Genomic DNA, 22082 nt, shown 5'->3' with positions numbered 1-22082 from the left:
AAATTTAACTTCCATAAGCTTTTTTCTTTTGTTAAGTAAATATTTAAGAATCATGTCATCATAAAGTTGGACTTGAAACTATCCAGGATCCCTTTGCAGATGAATGCTGAAGCCATGGAAAGTTAAAGGACATAAGCTTCTTACTTATTGAGCCAAGATATAAAGTTCTTTTAACATCAAGTATGATATTTCATTCAATTTTTCATGCTGCATCTTATCTTGAAATAGTGTAGCTTGATTTTTTTTTTTAGTAAAATTCTATACAATGTATATATTTCTTGGATAATGTATAAGTGATAATATCTTTAAAAGTGTTTTAATACTTCAGAATTTTTGCAGATGACAGAATGCAGAGTAAACACCATTGTTCTTCTGTCTTGGGAAATAGTAAGTTTGGGGGAACTAGAGGAAGATTATAAGCGATTGCATGAGTATTAGATCTGCTTCAATATCAGCAGACATTTTCAATAAAGCAACATTTTTAGGGAAACTTATCAAAATTTAATTATGATACACCCAGCAACTAATTTGAACATCAAAACTCAATCATTGCGAATGCAGTCATTAAAAAAAAAAAGAACTAAAGCCGACTATAAGCCAAAAGGTCAATTCGTCATGTTTGTCAATCTAATTCTTCTACCGTGGTAAAATGCTATTGCATTTCTCTACTTAAAAAATCTTTCTGGAGACACTTCTTTGGAAATGGTAGAGGGTGCTTAGAGATGTTGCAAGAGAGCAACTAAAACAGTCAAGAATGTGAACATTCCAAGTAAACTATTTTCCTGCCTCCATTTCAATTAAATGAAACCTGTAAGAGGATATGATTGAATAAAATCAGGAAAAGAATGGGTACAATAAATGTGGACTTGAAACCTTAAAATCCTTTAAAGCTTAAAAGAGAGAAACATGGAATAAATGAAAAGAAACAGTAGTTCTCATAGTAAATAATTCTTTGTGACTTTATCCATCATTCTTTAGGTCCTTCCTAATGTTCAGCCTCTGCAGGTGCTGTTTCATTTCTGTGTCCTGTTTTGATGTTGGATGGTGATCATAGTGGGTAGTTTATTGAAAAAAAAAAAGTAGCAACTAAATACTGAAGGCCTATGAGCCAGTTTTTCATTGTTATGTAGACCATCTCAATTTTGTATTTAGTCAGTTTTGTTCTTGCTCTCCCTGATGTGTTGTGAATGTATGAATGAGAAACTAAAACATGAAGTAAGTGAATATCATTGGCTAATCTAAGATTTTCCCATTTTTCAATTTCCTTTCTCTTCATAGACTTGTACCTTTATTTTTAGCTACACTTTTTATGTGATAGTTTTGAAATTTTATTGACGTTCTTTCCCTAGCATCAAGCTCAGAATGCTTATATTTTCATTCTACAGCTGGCTGCTCTGGTCATATGGTACATATTTATTTTGCAATGGACTGGTAAGCAGGAGTACTGTCCCATCCATGCATTGGTCTTTCCCCTCTAGCACAGTGCTTTTTAGAAGTGCTTGGAAGTGCTTAGAAGCACTGTGCTAGAGGAGAAAGAATCCCAATAGAAGTTGAGATAGGAGACCTGGGTTCTAGTTCTGGTTCAGCTCTCGCAGAAATTTTCTTCTTTTACCAAGTTATTAAACTTCTGGGAATTTAATTTTTGTCCCTTCTAAAATCAAGGGTTGATCATTATGACCTTGAATGTATATTTCACCTCTAATAGTTGATGACTAAGGGAACTGCTCTCCTGAGTCATATTTCTTCTCTCTCATCCCTCTTGAGCCAAGATTTATAATTGTCTTCCATATTCTCTTCTTTTTAGCTTTAGGTATTCAGGATCCTGATTCGTGCCTCTAGGCTATTTCTTTCAGATTTTGGCATTTGTCTCTCTACTGGATTTATAGAAGCTCATTAGAATTTAGTTTTTTAACTTTAATAATCTTCCCAGTTGAAGTTGCCCAGAGTTATTCATAGTTAAAACTTGGGGGAGTTTACTTTTTCATTATTTTTTACCAGAAAAAGACTCTGCATGTTGACTTACTAAAATTAACTTCTTTAATATTGTGATTATTGTGTGAGTAGACAGTGTAAGCTAATCATCCATTCAAAATTGGAACATTGTCTCAAAAATCAAGTTTTTTGCCGGAAGTTTCAGTTTTTGAAACATCTTAAGTGCTATATTTTTTTTGTCAGTTCTGAAACACTATATATTCTTAGTACTGAGTTAAAAAATTTGGTTCTAATTGTTTTAAAGAAAAATGAATTACTTGGAATTCATCCAATCCTTTGGCTAATTTCTGATGGCAGTTTTGTTTCAAAATCAGTGCTATAATAGATTTTAGTGACCCTACCACACTTCCTCATTTGTAGTAGATGAAGATATAGCTACAACAAAAATGAGTTTTTCAGCACATCTATGTCTCTTCACAACACAAATGTGATTGAATGTATCTATGATGATTAATACAAGTGAAGAAGAATTTATAATTTTAAGATACTTTTCAATGAATTTACTTAATATAGTCATTGTACTAATAGGTGACCTCAACATGTGGTTTAAAATAAATGAGGCTAATCTATGAATTTTAAAAGAAATTCATTCCTTTAACTAATTGGGGAGAGTGAAAAATCATCTGCCTTTATTGATTGATAAACTTGTATCTAATAAAAGCATTTACATTAGCAGAAAAAGTGGCATCAGTTCCTAAACAACAGCAGAAAGTAGTACTTACCTTGCAGCATACCAAATCACTTAGTGGCTTAAAACAATTTTTTCTCTCTCCCGGTTCTGTGGGTTACCTAAGTTCAGGTGTTCCTTGCGCGGGATCTCTCCTGTGGTTGTAGACAGATGGCAGCTGTGGATAAAGTTATCTGGATACTAAGGCAGGAAGCAGAAGCTGCAAGGCCAGCATCATTTTTACTGAATTCTATTGGGCAAAACAGTTATAGAAACCACCTCTTAATGGGGTATTGGTAAAAGCACATTGTTACAGAGTATGTGGGATGAGAGATATTGTTATGGGATCTTTGAAAGGTACAATCCATCATAATAGTTCTAAAGAAATTCCCTACCATATTCTTTAATGCTGGGGTTGACAAAGTACAGTCTGCAGACCAAACCCAGTCCTCTGCCTGTTTCTGTAAATAAAGTTTTATTAGACTGTAGCCATCCATGCTCATACACATACCAGTTGTCTGTGGCTACTTTTACACTACAACGGCAGAGTTAAGTAGCTGCAACGCAGACCATCTGTCCTGCAAAACCTAAAATATTTACTATCTGGCCCTGTACAGAAAAAGTTTGCCAACCTCTGCAAAAAAAGTCTTAAGTTTTTTAAAAGAACGTTATTCATCTGAAGACATTTGATAATAATTACATTCATTTCAATTCTTATTGTCTGTAACCATGAATCTTTCTTATTGCTTTTTTCTCCAGTGAGAATGTGTCAACTCTAATAGCTCCCGTGACTCTGTCATGATCCTCTGATACTCATGATCCTCTGATGAAGATGGTTGCAGGGAAAGTTAACTTCTTTTTTTCTTTAAAATTAGAAACCCTCCTTTTAATCTCCACCCTGCACCCCTACTTACCCCTGACAATTTCTTCCCCCAAATGTGGGCTTTGTTGTTTTGTTTATGAGGTTACTTTGTTTTATCTGATATTGTATGGGTTACGGTGGTCTTCAAGCCTAAGCCTGTCAACAAATGGAAATCTTCTGGGGAGCTTTAAGAACTAAAAAAGTCAACATTCCACTTTCTAGAGATCCTGGTTTACTTAAGCTGGGCCGGGTAATAGGCATCAGTACTTAAAACTCTGTATGTAGTATACCTGAAGAAGAACACTTGGTAACTATTGTACATTTTATAGTCTTTTTAAATTAATGATAAATTAATCCGTCTTCTGTAAATTAATAAAAATTTATTCAGCTCTTGGAAAGAAGTGACTCCAATTTGATCTGACAATAGATTTAGTGCACTCATTACCTGCTAGAAAAACACTATTAAGAGAAGACAAGATACTTTTGGGGGAAGAATTCTTTCTTACATAAAGAACCATGTTCTGAAGAGGAGGAAATGGAGTACAGCAGCAAATAAATGGCAATGGAATATGGGGAGTTTCATTGTACCAGATGTCCATTGTAACTAGACATACCTGTATGAGAAATTACCCTGAAGTGAGTGAAGTCTGGGAAATAGTGAGGACTTTTGCAGGGAGGACTCTGGAAAGAAAAGTTGACAAACAATTGAACTTCTTCATTTTGCCTTAGGCAGGCTTCTATGGGGTGTTTGTGTGTCGGAGGTGGGGACTAGAGTGTGAAATGGTAGCCACAGCCAAAGGAAGGGCCAGAAGTTGAAGAAAAAAAACTGAATTATGTGTTACCTGCCTAGCCAGTTCCATCTTCTAACAGGTTCCATCTTCTAGGTGAAATCACACATGACAGGGATATAAAAATGGAAAGCTGCTACCAAGTTCAAATGAGATGGTTCAGTCCTAATTCAACTTGATCACAATATGTAGAGAGCCTGCCTTTATCTGTGGATAATAAGAGAAGACAAAGCAAGCTCATTTATAAAAGGCAGCATCTCGAATACTTTCTGTAACTATAATAGCAGGCATACTAATTTGATAACTTAGATATCATTTCGGATTGTAATAGTATTTTCATTTTTAATTAGGCTGAAAGCTTCAGCTGCTGGTATGCATGAAATATATTTTCTACCAAAGTCATGCTGCTGTAATGCATAATTTATGAAGAACCACCAATTTTGTTTTTGTTTCACAAAACTATATGCAAAATTTGTCTTTTCCCCCCTAAAGAACTTTAAAAACTAAAAGAGGTGTTACAAAGTCAACTAATTGTAGAACATGTGCTATTTCGAAGAACTGGGTAAGGGGAATCTTGGTAATGGTTTGAAAAAGTTAGTCTACATTGCTGAAGGAAGAAATTATTAGAGCAAGAAGGATGTTGAAGTGCTGTCCAGTAAATGTTCTGAAAGGATGATGTTCTGCCTTGTTCAGTATGGTAGCCACTAGCCACATATAACATCTGAGCACTTGATGTGTGGCTAGTGCAACTGAGGAAATGGATTTTACATTTTATTTTTAAGTCACATTTCAATAGCCCCATGTGGCAACTGGCTACCATATTGAACAACACAATTTAAAGAAAACAAAGTTTTCAGAATGGAGAATAAGGAGATTGAAAACAATTGTTGTTTATCATTATAGTGATTGTCCAGGAAACAGTATGTTTAGAATTTAAAGCTTTGTCATAATCACCATGGATGAAAATAGAAACATTTTTCTTCCCAGTGATTCATTTTAATAGTGTGTTTGTGAAAATTGTGTTAATAAAAATTAGCCTTTGATAATTATAAATATAGCCTGTCAAAGGAACAGATACTGCAATTATTAGGTGATCAAGAAAAACATTGTTCCACACTCTAGTTTACAAAACTTGGTATAATATGCTATGTGTCACCTTTAGGTTAAATATAACAAACAGTGAAGCAGATTTAGTCACAAGGGACAACTCATCAAGTAGTTAATTTGTAGAAAAATTTCATTTTTTCAATTTGAATGAACAGATGGCCTATTCATTAAAATTCAAAAGTAGATAATTACTTGATTCCAGTATTTTTAGCAAAAGGACATTTTAAAACATTATGTTTGAGGAAGACTCATACGTCTTAAAATGTCTTGTGTGACTGGACACATAATTCTCCACTGTCTACAACTGCCTGCCATGCTAACTGAATAAGTAAGTTAAGAATAGCCTTACAGCTCTTTTAACACTAAAACACCCACTTAGAGAAAATATTGCTTGTCTCTCTGAAGAAATATTTTCATATTAACCTCTAAACCCTCCTCAAAAATTCAATCAGCAAATGTTTATCATTTTTGTGCTAGATGCTTGAAACTGGGAATATACATTTGAAAAATCACCCCGTCCTTAAGAAGTGGAGTCCAATGGTAATTGTTCATTGATTCAAATGTCCTGCATTTTCTTTCAATTTAATGGTATTCTGAATTTTTTTCTCATTTAAGTAGTTCAATAAAGGTGGATATTAAGTAATTCGGAACCGAATATTCATATTATAAACGATTCTGTGTGGGTAAATCTGCTATTGAAGGTGTCAGTCTCCTAATACGATGGTGCTCATGATGGAATTCGTTTATCACCCAAAGCCAGAATTTTTGTTTTTCAGAAGTGTTCCTCCTACTCCTAGATACATAAAATGAGAGAGAAGTAACATGTTTACCTAATTTCCCCGGTTGCTGGGAAACTCAGAGTAAAGTTTATGCTTTGTTACTTTGGCATTCCTTATCTTGGAATTCTTGATATATTTCCTCTTTCTTTATTTCTTAATTTTTGGCTGTCTCTCTATATATGGATTTTTACTATAATCCATCCCAAACCTTTTTGGATTGAGTTTATAATGTTTGTTCAATAGCTAAAATGCATTGGTTTTCACCAAATATTTTATGGTCTCTAAAAATTGTTTTAAGATTTAAGAATATAAAGTTTACATCTTTCCTATGAACGAAGTTATATAAAGGGACCTTGCTAGCTTGAATTATTTAACTCAAAAGGAAACAACTGTCCTTACCCATTTCCTTAGCTTTAACTCTCTTCTATTATTCCATAACACACTCACCTACAATTTCCATTTTTCTCTGAGTCTCTCCAATTCTTCCTCCCTTTTCATGTACGTCTTCTATAACATTCGTATTCTATCACATACCACCCCTTGCAAAATTGGACACAGTGTGCAGGCCTTGAATTTTTGTCTAATTCTCTCTAGCAGTAAATCATAACTAACTTAGTTCCTCTGGAAGATTTGGCTGCAACATGCCTGGGCAGAATTGCAAAAAGTTATGTCTACTTAGAATATTCTAGTGCATTTTATTTTCTTCTTCTAGCACATGGCCATAAAACTGGAGATTATAAATGTCTCCTCATTAATATGTATAGGTAATCATTGTTCAACCCGGGATCTAATGTCTTTAGGGTATCAGATACTGTGATTGTGCTGGGCACAGAGCAGAACTGGAAAATGTTTCTTGCCTGTCAAAAGCATGGAATCTTTCCTCGAGTTGATATATTCATGTTTCCCTCTCAGGGAAGGATCTCCATTTTTTCTGTGATTTGTGCCTATAAATGTATCCATCTCTCACCACAGGTGTGGATCATCTCTGGAAGTTTTACGTCTGTCCCTGCTTTTAATTCATTTTGATACTGTCATGATACTCACATGAAGGGTATTTCTTTCCTTTGCAATTCAATCCAGTTCTTTCTTAGGATTGTGACTGCATTTCCTGCCCATAGAGCTGGAAAGGCTATCCTTATTCACTTATCAAATAGAGTTATTGAATGCCAGTTTGTAGTATTTTTTCAATAGCAGACAACAAATGAGGAACAAGAAGAAAGAACAGATTTGTCTCCATGCTGTGTTATCTTCTTAGTGTACTAAAAGTGCATTCTTTGGTTGATACATACCATTGGCATTTTTTTTTTTTTAAATAACAATCTTGGGGAGGTTCAGACAAAGGTGGCCATGGGACTTGTCATAAATCTTAATTTTCAGGCTTCCTGGATACCTTAATTATAACTGTCAGTTTCCCATTAGTCAATATATGGAAACACATTGTTCTCTGCTACTTACATGTTTAAAAATGAACTCACAGTGCTGAAGAATTTATGAAAAATATATTGTATTTCTTTTGATGTAATAAAAAGTAACACACATAGAACTGATTTATTAAAACATGCTGTATGTTCAAAAATAAAGACCAAAATGAAATTTTAGAAAAGAAGAAAAAAAATAAAAATCTTTATTAATGGATTTTCAAACTACTTTATCTAATATAAATAGCTATGATGCATTGTTTTTTATTTGGTGTATTATTTTCCAGGACTTGCTTTAGCTTTCCACAAACCAAAGACCTGCTCATCTTAGCAACTGGATTTTAGTTATGGGCAAATTTGCATACTGTCCAAAATGGGGTTTAAAAGTCCTATGCCTCTAGTGTTTCTTCATTTCTACAGGATGATGTTAGCATAGGAAGAGTTTTCTGATTTTGCTGTGCTTTGTAATGAATAAAATATGTGGGAAATGTAAAGGACTTATGTAAGCTCTTTTGGTCTTGGTCTCACCGAAGAGCTTTAATTTTATTCTTACTTATAATCCTGGAGATGTCAACTGGCCCCATGCCATCTTTCATGATTTTATACTTTCCCTGTAGAGACCAAAGACTTCAAAGTCTGTTAAGATCACATGAAAAACAAAGGCCCAGGGCTAGTGAACTTGAACATTACTTTTTTCCCATGAAGCTGCAGTGATATGCAAGGCAGTGTGTGTTCTCAGTGTTCAAGCGTAGTTTAAAACCACATTGCACTAACAGCCTTTTATATTGTATTTATATTCTGAATTCTAATATATTAGATACCAGAGTTTTTAATAATATTATTTGGGTGTACTTTTATGTGCCAGTTTTTATGTAAAAAGCATCTATTAGATGGGAGCACAGCTTTAGTTTAACATCTATTTTATAACTTTTGTAACTTAAAATACAGTATTTTTTATTTTGGACCTGTTGATAATTATTATCCTGTCTTGAGGCAGAGTGCATGTTCCTTTTCTTATTTACTTCTCTGGAATATGGGTATGGAGGGAGAAAGTTTTTTTTTTTTTTTTTTTCCGTGACCGGCGCTCAGCCAGGGAGTGCACCGGTCATTCTTATATAGGATCCCAACCCGCGGCGGGAGCGTCGCCGCGCGCGCAGCACGCTACCGAGTGCGCCACGGGCTCGGCCCAGGAGGGAGAAAGTTTATAGAGAAACCAGACCCTCAGATGAAAATTCCTTACCTGTTCTTGATGTGAGTCAGTGAATGAACTTGATCTGGCAAAACTCAAAAAGAAATACGGATATCAGACCATGTTGAGGTAGATGAACTCAAAAAATAAATGATGTAGGACATTTTCAGATAGATACAAATTATTCATGTATTGTGTGAAGTCATTAGAAATAATATTTTTCTGTAGGATTTGTTTCTTAAATTAATTCATTGCTGCTAAAGATTAGGTAGAACTTCATATCCTTCTAAATATTTTAAACCTATTGGGTTTCTTTATAAAAAGTTCTTCAGTAATAGAATAGAAGGTGATTAACATAAATGTGTTGAGACAAAAGTGTTTTTTTAAACATAGAATTCAAAGTTTCTATTTTTGTAGTTTCCATTTAAGCAGTGTATCTAGTTTATATTTTAATTTTTCTAAGCCGTGTATCTAGTTTATGTTTTAATTTTTCTTTGTTACTGGCTTTGTGTCGATAGAACCAAATATTCACCCTGTCCTTCCTATGACCAAAGACATATTAATAGATTAACTCTTTAAGGTGAGAGGCAAGCCATATGGCCAGGGAACCAATTAAAATTAGTTGGCAACCAATGGGATGGAAACTATGATGCTGGACTTCTAACAAGACTCTAACCAACTAGAATAACATGTTGCTTTGTCTTCTATTTCTCAGACAATTTCTGGGCCATCAATCATATTTATTAATGCCATGGCAAGAGTCTATGAAGAAGGAACATAGAGGAAGTATTACTCTAAATGAATTTCAGTTCAGTAAGTGGAAACAAACACAAGGGAATATATATGGAAAATTTGAAAACAACAAGAACTCATAAATAGTTGCAGATATAAACTCAGAAGTTTATCCAGCTATCCAGAGGTTCTTAATCTTCTTTATGCAAGAGACCTATTTGGAAATTGGAGGGATAGGTACCTCATTTCAGAATATTTTTAAGTACATAAAATAGACTACTTTGCATTACCAATGACAATAATTATATTGGAAGTCAATAATTAAAATAATAAGAAACAAATTTGTGATTTACTAATAGACATATACTTTTATTTAACACATTAAGTAATGAGACCTAACAGTATGTCTGATAACTACCATGAGTTTGAAGGAATGTTGAGCCTAAACAATATCTAAAGATATTCACAATTTTCATATAGTAAGAAAATGTAATTTCTATTAGTGACAACGTGACAAGTACTGTTAAACACATATTATCTGTTACTATGGAAATTCTACATTTCAATAAGAGGTCAGTAAAAATAAAGTTGCATCTTTTTTTTCTTATCCACGTTCACAGATTTATGAATTCTATTAGGTTAGGAACTTCTGAGCTATACTGTGAAGTATGAATAAGAGAATGACAGATTCAAGCTTGGGTTGATTTACAGAAAATGCCAGTTTGTGGGAAGAATGGACACCCATTGATAACAATTTGAATTTAACTTCAGAGAAACTAGTTTGAATTTCTTTGCAGAGGAACACTTTATCATAATAACATTCAAGAAATGATTCTGTCCTCTTTGCGCTATAGTTTGATAGCAGAGAATCCAGGAAAGACGCTATGTCAGTAGTTGTCAACAAGGACATAAGGCAGAGTTTTAGTTGAGAAATGCATGTAATTGTGTGCATTAAATGTTCTAACAGTGAGGAGTATTTGTATTATCAATTGCATAACTTAGTTAAAGATGATTTGGTGTTTTTTTATCATAGAGTGAAGTTGGGAAAGAATGGTTGGTAATTTTGGAAGGAAAATGAAGTCACAGATGGTAAAAAAAAAAAAAAAAAATGTTGGTGTAATTGTCCTAAAAGGAGTAGGAGAGAGATTATTGGAGGAAGAGTGAGAAGACAAAGCATCCCTGATTCATAAACATTGTCATAAAGATATTATGATACTATTAATGGTATTATTGGCTAATCTTATAAATGAGCAATTGTTCTGTGCCTGTGCTAATCCTTGTTTTATTAGCAGCTTTTCTGAGATATAATTTACCCGCTATACAATTTACCCATTTAACATGTTTAATTCAATGTCTTTTAGTGTATTCACAATGTTGCATACTCATTACCACAGTCAAATTTAGAACATTTTCATTACCCTCAAAAGAAACTCCATACCCCTTAGCCATCACATCCCGATTTTTCCATCCCTCTCAGCCCTAGGCAATCCTAATCTTTCAGTCTTTATGCTGTAGATTTGCCTATTCCAGACATTTCATATAAATGAAATCATACAGTATGTGGTTCTTGTGAATGGCTTCTTTCACTTGGCATGTTTTCAAGGTTCATTTGCATAGTAGCATATATCAGTACTTGATTGCTTAGTATAGCTGAATGATATTCTACATTTTGTTTATTCATTCAATTGGTGAAGTTCTCTTTATGCTTTATTTTATTCTGCCATTTTCCTTGACTGCCAAGTAGAGGAGTATTCAGCAGTTTTCTTCCACCCTCAGTTCCTCCTCTTAAAACATTATTCTCAGCCTTCCTTATTCTGTCTTCAGTGATTGCAAGAGGACAGAGATCATTATTCTCTGTATGAAGGGTAACTTTCAAACCAAGTCTTCTCACCCCCAACCTGCCCCGGGCCATTTGTGCAACTGCTTTTGAGAGAATAAGTTCAAAAGCATTGTTTTTCGTCTGTTTTTATAGATGTTTAAAGTATTTTGTGGGATACATGGTTATTCATTGCTTTTGTTTTTATCTACTTTTTAAAAACATGAAGGTGTAAAAGTGCTTGTTGTACATGCTGGAGAATCCTAATCTCACGTAAAGGGAAAAAATACATATATCACATCAAGTGCAGATATTCTAAACTGTCAAATAAAAATTCTCAGGGCGTAAATTTGTATCACTGGGTGAAGTAAGTGCAGATATGATTTTAAAATTGTAATGGGAGGTTGACACTGTAAATTATTGATACTTTTCTTTTCTGACTATATAGGTAATGCAACTGAAATGCAGTCCTAGGGCTTTCATACAAGCATGATCAGAGGAGTGGTCATTTTGCTTCACACTCTAATTTATTCACCAATGAGTATTTATTAACCCGTTACTGTTTACAGCCAGACACTGTAGGAATTAAATAATTGTCCCCCCAATTACTGTATATAATATTAATAGTATTAATATTAATTCATCACACACCAAGCTCTTTCACATAAATTTCGCATATTAATACTGTGAGGCAGGTAGTTATTATCCCCATTGCACTGATGCAAAAACTATGTGCCGAAAGGTATAAGAGCAGAGAGGACCAGAATACCAGCTTGGAATATTTGATTTCAAACTTTTCCTTTTTCTGCCTCATAAGTATCATTATGACGCTTAACAAAGGTGTCAAATGGATATATAGAAAGGAGACATAATCTCTGATTGAAGCAACCTCCTGTTGACAGTGTTCTCTTTTTAATGGTCTTGATATTGAGGTGAAACTGGATTAAGTACTCGTGGTATCCCGTGAGAAGACCCGTGTCTTCCCCTAAGACATCTGTAAATTCTGAATCCTTAGGTTCTCATAATGATGTAATTTACACGACTACTCCAAATCTGTTCTCCAGCTCCCCACTGTCACTCATTCTTCACATCCTGGCCTCTGCATTGCCGTATCCAAGCAGTGGATCTTCCTTTGAGCTTTCAGCTGTCCCCAAACCCTTCACAAGAAATTAGTGTGAAGTTGACTATATCAATAATTTGGAGAGTGGGGTAGAACATTCACCTGGCAACAAATGATGAATAGTATACACCAGACATCCCTTTTAACAAAAGTCCTCCAGCCTTTCTAATTTACCACTCTACTCTTTCCCACTCCTAAATTTTATGAACAATGACCTTGGGACCTGCCTCTCCCTCCTTAAAACTGCCTCTCAAAGTATTTTTTCTGTAAACAAAATTTTTTTTTAACTTTCAGAGCTACACTTAACCTATATATTCTTTGTCTTGATACATGTGTTTTATAATTCAATTATTAAAACCCTATGAAATATGATAGTGCTATCCCAAATCTAAAGGCAGTTAATCAAGACATAGAGAGTTAAATAAAATATCTAAGATCCCACAGCCAGTCAGTGGTGGAACCAAGATCTAAAATTCTCAAGTATGTTTGGAAAAAGGATGCCATTCTAATATCAATAGGATATTTTTATAAGTCTTGCTTAGAAATTTATGTAATTATTTCCATTTCAGGTAACATTTGCTGGGGAAAATTATTCTCTAAAGTAGCTTTGTGGCTATATTCAAGCAATGGCAACATGGTTTACTTAAATGTTGCAGCCTGGTATTGTCCTTTTATTTAGTTTGTAATTTACATCTGATGGAGGTTAAAATAACAAATAGTAGAAATCAAAATTTTCCCTTTATATGTAGAGTGTTTTGTATATGCATGGATTTACTTTACATCAGGGTTTTTCAACTTTAGCACCAATGACATTTGGGGCAGAATAATTCCTATAGATGTGCTATCCTTTGTAGTGCAGAGTGTTCAGCAGCATTCCCTGATCTCTACCCACTAGACACCAGTTAATGCCCCCACTTGCGACAACTAGAAATGTCCCTAGATATTGACAAATGTCCCCATTTGAGAACCATTGCATTATATCATAAACTCTCCAGTTTAGTAATAAAACAACAAAATAATAAAATATTATTTTATTGTTTATGATGGCTGCCCACAAATCTGACAGTGATAATAGTAGTCTTGCCATTTGCCTGTCTATAAGGAACTACAGAAATAGCCATTCATTGTGTAGGCTAATTGAAGGTGCTCATGTACTATACAACCAACAGAGCAAGAATGCATTATACATTGCTGGAATTAAGTTTAATAATCTTGACTTAATTAAGACAATTGAATTATCTGTTCAACTCTCATTTATTCAGGCAATGTTTAGTCTATTTCCCTTTCCTTTCCTAGGTGTGCATATCACTTCTCTGGCCTGTCTTTTGTTTTCCTCTTTCCTGGAAGTTGAAATCAGATCCCAAACACTTGTCTAGTGCTTTCCGTATACTTTAAAGTGCTAGGATTTCAAAACATAATGTATAGAAAGATTATAGAATCATGATGCTGGGGAAGGACACTGTGAAATCCTTCCAGAATCATACTCATTGTCAGATAAATGGTTGGCCCATCTAAAATATGTTTAGTATGTTCTCTTTTCCCTAAATATCTCCAGGGCCAGAAGTGCTGCAATGTAAGTGGCCCATTCCACACTTTCATTCTGATGGTTCAGATGATTTTTTGTAACCAATACTAAGTTGCTTAAATTTTAGTTTGTTTCCTCATATAGGTTTTCTTTGTGGATATATATGTATGCCCTATGACTTCAGAATTAAAAACAAAAAGAAGTGAAGTTCAGATATCTCGATGTGCATGTTGATTCTCTCTTTTCTTTTTCTTTTTTTTTTTTTTCCTTTTTCATGAATGAGACTTTTAGTTCTGGATAGCTCATTTATGTTTTTTGATTTTCTCATTACCAAGGATAACTGTAATGTTTTTATTTTATACACAATATATATTGTTATCTGTTGTAATTTGGTGCAATGAAAGTTGTGTTAAGAGTACTAGTATTTATAGTAGTCATGACCACGAGGAAAATTAGATTTGCCTATTAAAGGAGAAGCAGCAAAGGTCTTCTCTCATGTAATTTCAACCTCAACTAGCCTTTTACATCTAAGATTCTGTTTCATTCAATTTGGGTAACTAGTACTTTTGAGCTCTCTGTAAGAATTCATGGATGGTGATATCACAGAAAAGTGAATTCTTTGAATGGGAAATTTGGTCCTAACTAAAATATTATAAGAACCTGATGGTCGTAGAAACTATGAATATACTAATAGTTTAGGAAAAGAACCTCCTGATTATACATATCTAGTTAGAAACTAAGAAGCAAACTTTAAAAGGAATACATAATACTAAAATAGGGTAATTTCTCACAGGCCAAAGAATGACTTTTAAGCATCAAGATTAATCCTGTGAAGGGTTAACACATCATCTACAGAGCAGGAGTTTAGATTCAGAGACCATATCCATTCAGATTTGAAAGCAGTCTTAAACTGACAGCTGATAAGGCACTGATCCACTCTACCGTCCTTTAATTCAAGAACAAACTTGGATCCCACAGTGGGGCTGTCCTTTTCCTTCTTATACTGGCTTGAGGAAGATATATAAAAATGACTAACAATAAGTACAGATTTAAGGGAGATATCTAAGTTTATAGTTGGTCCTTGGGAATTAGATGGCTTCTCCCTCTCGTTAGCTCATAGAAGTCTCATCAATTTCTACTTTCTTCCCCAGATGACAGTACCCTCAATCTAAAATGACCCTACAAGGCAAGTCTGATATAATAGTATCCTTAATTCATTAAGAAAGCAGATCCACAGGTGAACCTTATCTCCTAGGGGGAAATACATTCATGCTGGTGACAACACAGCTCAACCACCAGAATGTTGGATTTTCTACAGAAAGTAGCAACTACAGAAACCCTTATGAGAAAATAAATAATGCAAAAGCTGTGGTCTCTAACCTACAAAATCATGAAAATACAGTATAACCAAACAGATTAGAGGAGGAAAGAGACAGGAGGTCTTGTCTAGATGGGACCTTTGATATAAAACCTGTATCCCTTTAATGGCCAGTCAAGTTGTCCTGAATGTTCCAACCAAGATTGGTGGAACTAAGCACCATGTTCATAATTAGGTTATTGGGAGCCATTCTATTTCTGTTTGCCAGTAATAAATCTCTAAGCTGATTCCACTTCTCATGAAAGTCCTTATGGCACAAAATCACAGGTTACTGAAAAAACCATAAGGATAAAGCCAGGAGATTTTGGGTCTCTTTTTAAACTCAGTTTCTTCCTGAGTTCTCTGATTATGATTACTGGGCTTACTGATTCTTATAAAAGACAGACAAAAGTGGAGATGCTTTATAATGGATTCCTCAACTCTTAGCATCTCCTAGGAGTGGTACAGGCATAGTGGTGGCAATAATCAGAAGATGGATTGATCGCTGTTCAAAGTGACAAGATTTAGGACTTATGACTCACTCCATTCCAGATCATAAATGGGCATATGGTACCTGAAGTAAAATAAAAATACACTTAAGTTACTGTGAGACATCTTTCAATTATTCATGGCAATGGCAGGAGTGATAAAAGAGCCACATGAAACTATAAATAACCCTTTAAACCTCATCTTAGCCAACTGTTTCAACATCTCTCATGCAAACAATTTTAGCAAGTTAGCAAAACCCAAAATAAAATGACTTGAATGTTTCTATACATTTCTTCCTGATGAAGATAAGATGGTGGCAAGAAGCCATAGTGAAAATAATGCCAATATACTATTACATGTTTTATAAAAATTAAAAAGAAAAAGGATCAGAAGCAAAATATAGAGAGTAACCACACTTTATATTATTATTAGTTCCCAACATAACAGTTCTAATAACTTCTAGTAACTGTAGGCCTTAGCCATGGAAAGTAATAGAAAAAGCCTAAAACTTCACTAAGGTGTTCTGAAAATGACTTTCTGGGACTCTTTTAAAAATATCTTTGATTTAAAATCTAGCATATTTGAGAAAAATCAAATTGAAGTATTAAAGCAGTCATGAATAAATGCTAATGAATCTCTTCTATTTCTCTAAAGAAATAGAAATTACATCAATCAATGATGACCTGAAGTAAATTCATCAAAATGCATTCCTAATGTTAGCAGCTAATTATAATTATGTAAAACCCTCCAAGCTGGGCTGTTTCTAAGTTTGGTGTAAATCTCTGGCCAAAGCAGGTTGTATATCAGCCTACCTGACCTTTTCCCTATTTGTTTTACGACACATTCCTCCCCCACCCCACCCTCAAATAACCACAGATAGGTCTACCTACTTTCTATGCAAGTGAAGTCAGTTTAAAACAAATCTCAGAGGTAGCTATAGAGTGAAAAAAAAGTAAAATCAATTCCTTAAAGGAGTATAAGCCTAGGGAAGCAGCTTCATGACTGCCCAAATACTTTAAAGGAAGTTAAGTAGGTGGGATTAGGGACCACTGGGTGTTTGGAGTAAGTTTTTTACTATTTTATTCCTAGCTTTAAGCAAACCACGCTGTCTACTTGGAAATATCTGTAAATATGTAGGTGCTTCTAATTTTGCTCTAAGGCCACTGTGTGGCCTAGTAAATGGGCTTACCTAATTTCACATTTTACATCAATAACTCACTTTGCTGAGCTCTTAGAAAATTGAGATGCTTCTAAATGTCTTTGAAAGAACTCTCTTTAATGCTCTGTGTGTACCTAACTTTCATTTTAGCAACCAATCTGTCCTGTCTCCCTAAATTACTCACCATCCACGTAATGGGTATAAGGAAGGATAAGAGATCAAATTATGACTCAAGGTAACAAGTTGCAAACACTCTGTTTCTGTTTACCATGTAGGTCTTTCTGTTCATTAAAAAAACAGTGCTTTTTGATTATTCTTATTTATCATATGACATCAGATTCCTTACTTCATGACTATTGTAAACATATGGAATCTCCAGTGTTTAACTTAACCTGGAAAAGATGTCTTAACATCAGAATTGCTATTTATTAGATACATTCTGTTTAAGTATTTCTTTTTTTAGCTATTCTAATTAATACAGAGTACAGACTTCTGTTACCAGCACTAATTATTTATATATATAAATAATTAGTATATATATCTGTGTGTGTGTATATATATACACACGCATATACACATCTATATACACACACACACATATATAAAAAACTTAACTCGTCTTTTCAAAAAAATAAATTAGACATGAGAAAATTAGGCAGATGTTAAATAAGATCAGGAAAATGAGTTGGAACCAGCAGTGTTTGTGAACAAATTTCAGACCCCAGAGTCTTATACAGTTCTGGCTGTGGGCTTTCTAGGGATTGTATGGGAATGAGAAACATAATCAGTCATAAGATTAACTGTCCAGAAGATTGAATGGACCAATGTTATGTGAGCATGGATTTTCAGGAAAGGTGGTGGCAGTAGAACTGGGTATAGTAGTCATGGTTGTGGAGGGACATTTACAACTTTCTATAATGGGAAATATCTGCATTTTATAAATTAGTTTTGGTATGGTAGGTCCACAGATTTACTTCAAGAACCCAATGCTCTAAACAACAGTCCTGATATTCCTCCTTATTTTTATTTAGGCTGCTTATTGTTTGAGAAAGCATAGCTTCCAGACTGTCCAGCAGGATTCTTAGTAGTGGTCTGACTCCCATGGGCCACTTTCCACTGAAAACTTTTAACCCAAAGAGACAGAGAAGCAGAATTGTACAAAATCATTTATTTACGAAAGTTTTTTAGACGTTGCTCATTTTGCTCTTATTTCTATTGATATAATTGACACTAGAGCTTTAGGTCAAAACAATTTTATAATGCGTTGTAAAGTTGTTACTGTGTTATTCCTGGGAGCTCTCCCCAAAAGACTATAGTAGTTGAAGCAATATTGCATCAAATGTTAGTGAGACATATGCCAATGGAGACTACAAAGACATTGCATTCTCCCAGGTAGATCAGTGTGATTTCTTGAGTTTCTATTTTCTTCCTTGGGTATGATATTGATTTGAACTCAAAAGTTCTCTCCTTAGCCCCTCATAGAGAGAGAATCTGAAAATAAATTCTTTCTCCATTTAAAAGAGAAAATCTATTATCCTACTCTTAGTTTTGGTAGTAGATGATGGAATATTGTGCTTCAATGTAATATCATAAATCATACCTACATATATAAATAATAAGAAATGTAATGAAAATAATACCAGTAATAAGAGTAAGCATTTATTGAGCATTTGCTATGTGCCAGACACTGTATTAAACATTTTACCTGCTTTATTTCATTTAAGTTGACAACCACCCAATAAGATAAGTGCTTTTATTTTATCCATTTTTTTCTGATGAAGTATGGCATAAAGAAGTTAAGCAATTTGCCTAAGGTCATATGGTTAGTAAGGAACAGGTAAGAGAATCTGACTCAGTTCCCAATCTCATTTCAGATGATATAGAAATTTGTTAATCAGTATGTTGCGTTCTGGCTTCTCATTCTTGAGTGGCTGATAAAATTTCTAGGGGAATAGGCTTGACACTGAAAGAAAGGAGGGAAAAGGCCATGGGGAACATAAGAAGCTATGAAAAGATGAACTTACTCGACTGGTTTTAATGTAGCTTTTTTGGGGGGGGTTATGAATATTCATGTGATCCAAAGCTTATTGTCACCCCTCTGCCCATGATGTGAGGGCCAGAATCATACTGGCAGCATACCCATTACCACAAATTGCATTTGTACCCCGTGTCCCCCAGCCAATTTCTCGCAACCTTCCTCTCCCTCCTCCTTCCCCCCCAACTCCATTTTGTAACCCAAGGAATGTTCTCTCCCTCTGCAAGTCCAACGCACCACTGTGGTCTTTCTTTCCTTCCTTCTTTCTCTCTTAGCTCCCACATATGAGTGAGCACATGAGGTATTTACCCCTCTGTGCTTTGCTTATTTCACTCAACATAAGTTTCTACAGGCTCATCCACGTTGTTGCAAATGGGAGAATTTCATTCTTTTTTATGGCAGAGTAGTATTCCATGGTGTATATATACACCACAGTTTCCTTATCCAATCATCTATTGATGGACATTAGGTTGGTTCCATGTCTTGGCTATTGTAAACAGAGCTGCGATGAACATGGGAGTGCAGGTATCCCTTCGACATGATGATTAATGTAGTTCTTAAGAGGAGGATTTTCTCAATAAGGCATGAGAAAGCTAGAATATTTGAATAACCATACCAGCACAAGCAAGTATTTCTGAAGCTTTTGAATTGTTATGTGAGCATGGATTTTCAGGAAAGTTAGTGGCAGTAGAACTGGATATCGTAGTCATGGTTGCGGAGGGGTTCTTTACGCAGAGAGGGGTTGTATATGCACCGTTCCAGAACTGTGAGTAGATTTTATGTGGACTTTTACCCTAATTACTGCAGAATTCTCTCTCCATTGATATCATTCAGATGAAATGGTTTTTCAGAGTATGACAATGTCCTGTGAAGAGTGAATTGTGCATCACTAGTATATGGATTAAACTTAATTTTTCTTCAGTTTTTAAGACTTTATCTCAATAGGTTTTTGAAAAAAAATAATTAGCACATCATACCTGGTGCTAAATAATATTTTACAAATATGAGTATTATTCCTTAAATAAAACAAGGTTGATTTAACAAGGGAGAGAGTGAATTTAAAGTCAACACCATAAAAAGTTAAATACTACAAGAAGCACACAGATAAAGAAACAATTATGAAGTCGATGCATGAAGGCCTGAAATTTGGAAAACACTGGAGTAGCATTAGTTCCTTTTAATCATGAGCTAATTCTTTTGCCAGGCTTTAGGCTTTTCTTCTGTTGACTGTGGATAAGAACTTGGGGAAATAATAGACAGAAAGAATTAAGTCTAGAACAGATTGTGTTGCCGTGTTATTTCTCCCCTGGTTGTGTTAGGTAATGGAATTATTAGTCTACATAGCTATGACTTTTAAAAAAATACTTTTTCATTTACTCCATACATAGCATTTTTCTTACTTGCAAGCAACAATGTATATCCAGTGTATGATGTTTCCTTAGCTTTTACTTCCTGTAGCATTTCATTTTTCAAGTCCTTTGCGGAACATAAACGTCCTAATACTTCTTTCTTTTCCCTCACCCCTCATAGTTTGTTTTTTCTTACAGTCAACATTGCAGGGCTGGGAAGCAGATAAAACAGTCTTGCTTAACTCAGATAGGATGTTTAAAAATAAAAAGATACCATGAGCTGCAATTAAATAATACCCTAGAGGCAAAGTAATTTTCCTCTTCATAATAGCTGCCTTACTCAGATGAGAATTTCAGAGTATGAAATGTGCTATAGGCAATTTACCCACTTACTCAGATTTTCTTTCAGATTCAAAATGATGTTCAAATTGAATTAGCATGGTTTACTAATACCACATTTGGAATAATTTTGTATGTTTAAATTTTTGCCTCCATCTTTTCCTGTTATTTCTTTGGGTCCTATATCAAATCTTCTCAGTGATTAATTAAGAAAAGATGTGGATTTCTTAACTTGGGTATTTTATTGCATTTCTTGCATTGCATCTTGGTGACAACTTTGTTTTAATTGATAACTGTTTTGCATTTTTTAAAATGAGCCTAGCACTCCTCCTATATTGAAAATGCAACAAATAAAATGAAGCATGGGACAAGAATTGAGACAACATGTTTTCCTTTCTTCTTTTTAGATGGGAAGGTTGAAGTTACAAAAGAGGGTGTGAAGCTGTGCACTATGGGTCCAGGAAAAGTGTTCGGGGAGTTGGCTATTCTTTACAACTGTACCCGGACAGCGACCGTCAAGAGTAAGACTGTTCTCATATTTTTCAAATACTTTCAATGTCTTTTTTTTCCTAGACCTATGAGATGGTGATTAAAATGACTATTGATTTAATCTGTGTAATTTTATTAACCCTATTTGAATTTTTGCCTTGCAATACAATTGATGTATTTGTTTTCCTACTAAAAGTGATCGTTAACAATCAATTCTGCTTGACTTACATTTTACTGCTAATTTATGAAAATTATCCTTTTAATCAAGAATTGCCGTAATTAGGATCTTTTAAATGATTTAATTTTACACTTTAGAGTTTAACAGGAGCAGAGCCTTTTCTTTTTCTGTCTTTAAAGGATCGGGATCATATATAAGAAATTTTTACATGTCTGTCTATTTTGGGTTACATTCCCCATATAAATCCCACTTGTTCACTCAGTGGTTTAGAAAAATTAAGAGGAGAAATATGTCCTTTGTCTCATTCAAACATCATTCAGTAAGATATATCCTGAATTCTAAAACTGTGTCTGGGTATATTTTTGTCTTCAATTGCTCATCAAGCTGTATATTATGGCATTTTTCTTTTCTACTGATTGAGCTTATTTTAAATCGGGGCAATAAAGCAGCTTGTTTCCCTAATTTTACATGTATGTGTATATATGATTTCTCTAGCAACTTTTGTTGCTTGGTAGAAGCAGCTGCAGTAGTTAGAGGAGGAAAAGATTTTTTTTTTTTTAATTCTCCTTCCTGAGTAAGGATATAATGATTCTATGGGAAACAGAGCTGAATTCAAAAGCCAGCAGTGTAAGCTCCATTGCAACTTCAGGCAGACGTGTGTATTTTGTGTTTGAAGTTTCTAATACGTTATC

The 22082-nt window shown here is 34.4% G+C and overlaps 1 protein-coding gene across 2 annotated transcripts in view; it reads left to right on the top strand.

The window, feature by feature from the left end:
• The window catches only part of PRKG1 (protein kinase cGMP-dependent 1), a 1297492-nt gene that overhangs the window by 429508 nt on the left and 845902 nt on the right, over positions 1–22082 (top strand). For both annotated transcript variants that reach the window (XM_063103400.1, XM_063103401.1), the window contains exon 3: positions 21131–21244. In XM_063103400.1, the coding sequence (XP_062959470.1) occupies positions 21131–21244 (114 nt within the window). The remainder of the gene's footprint in view (positions 1–21130; positions 21245–22082) is intronic.

The sequence above is a fragment of the Cynocephalus volans genome, chromosome 7, assembly GCF_027409185.1.
Source record: "Cynocephalus volans isolate mCynVol1 chromosome 7, mCynVol1.pri, whole genome shotgun sequence".
Taxonomy (NCBI): domain Eukaryota; kingdom Metazoa; phylum Chordata; class Mammalia; order Dermoptera; family Cynocephalidae; genus Cynocephalus; species Cynocephalus volans.
Note: the sequence above shows the minus strand (reverse complement) of the source record. Positions and strands in the feature narration are given on the sequence as shown.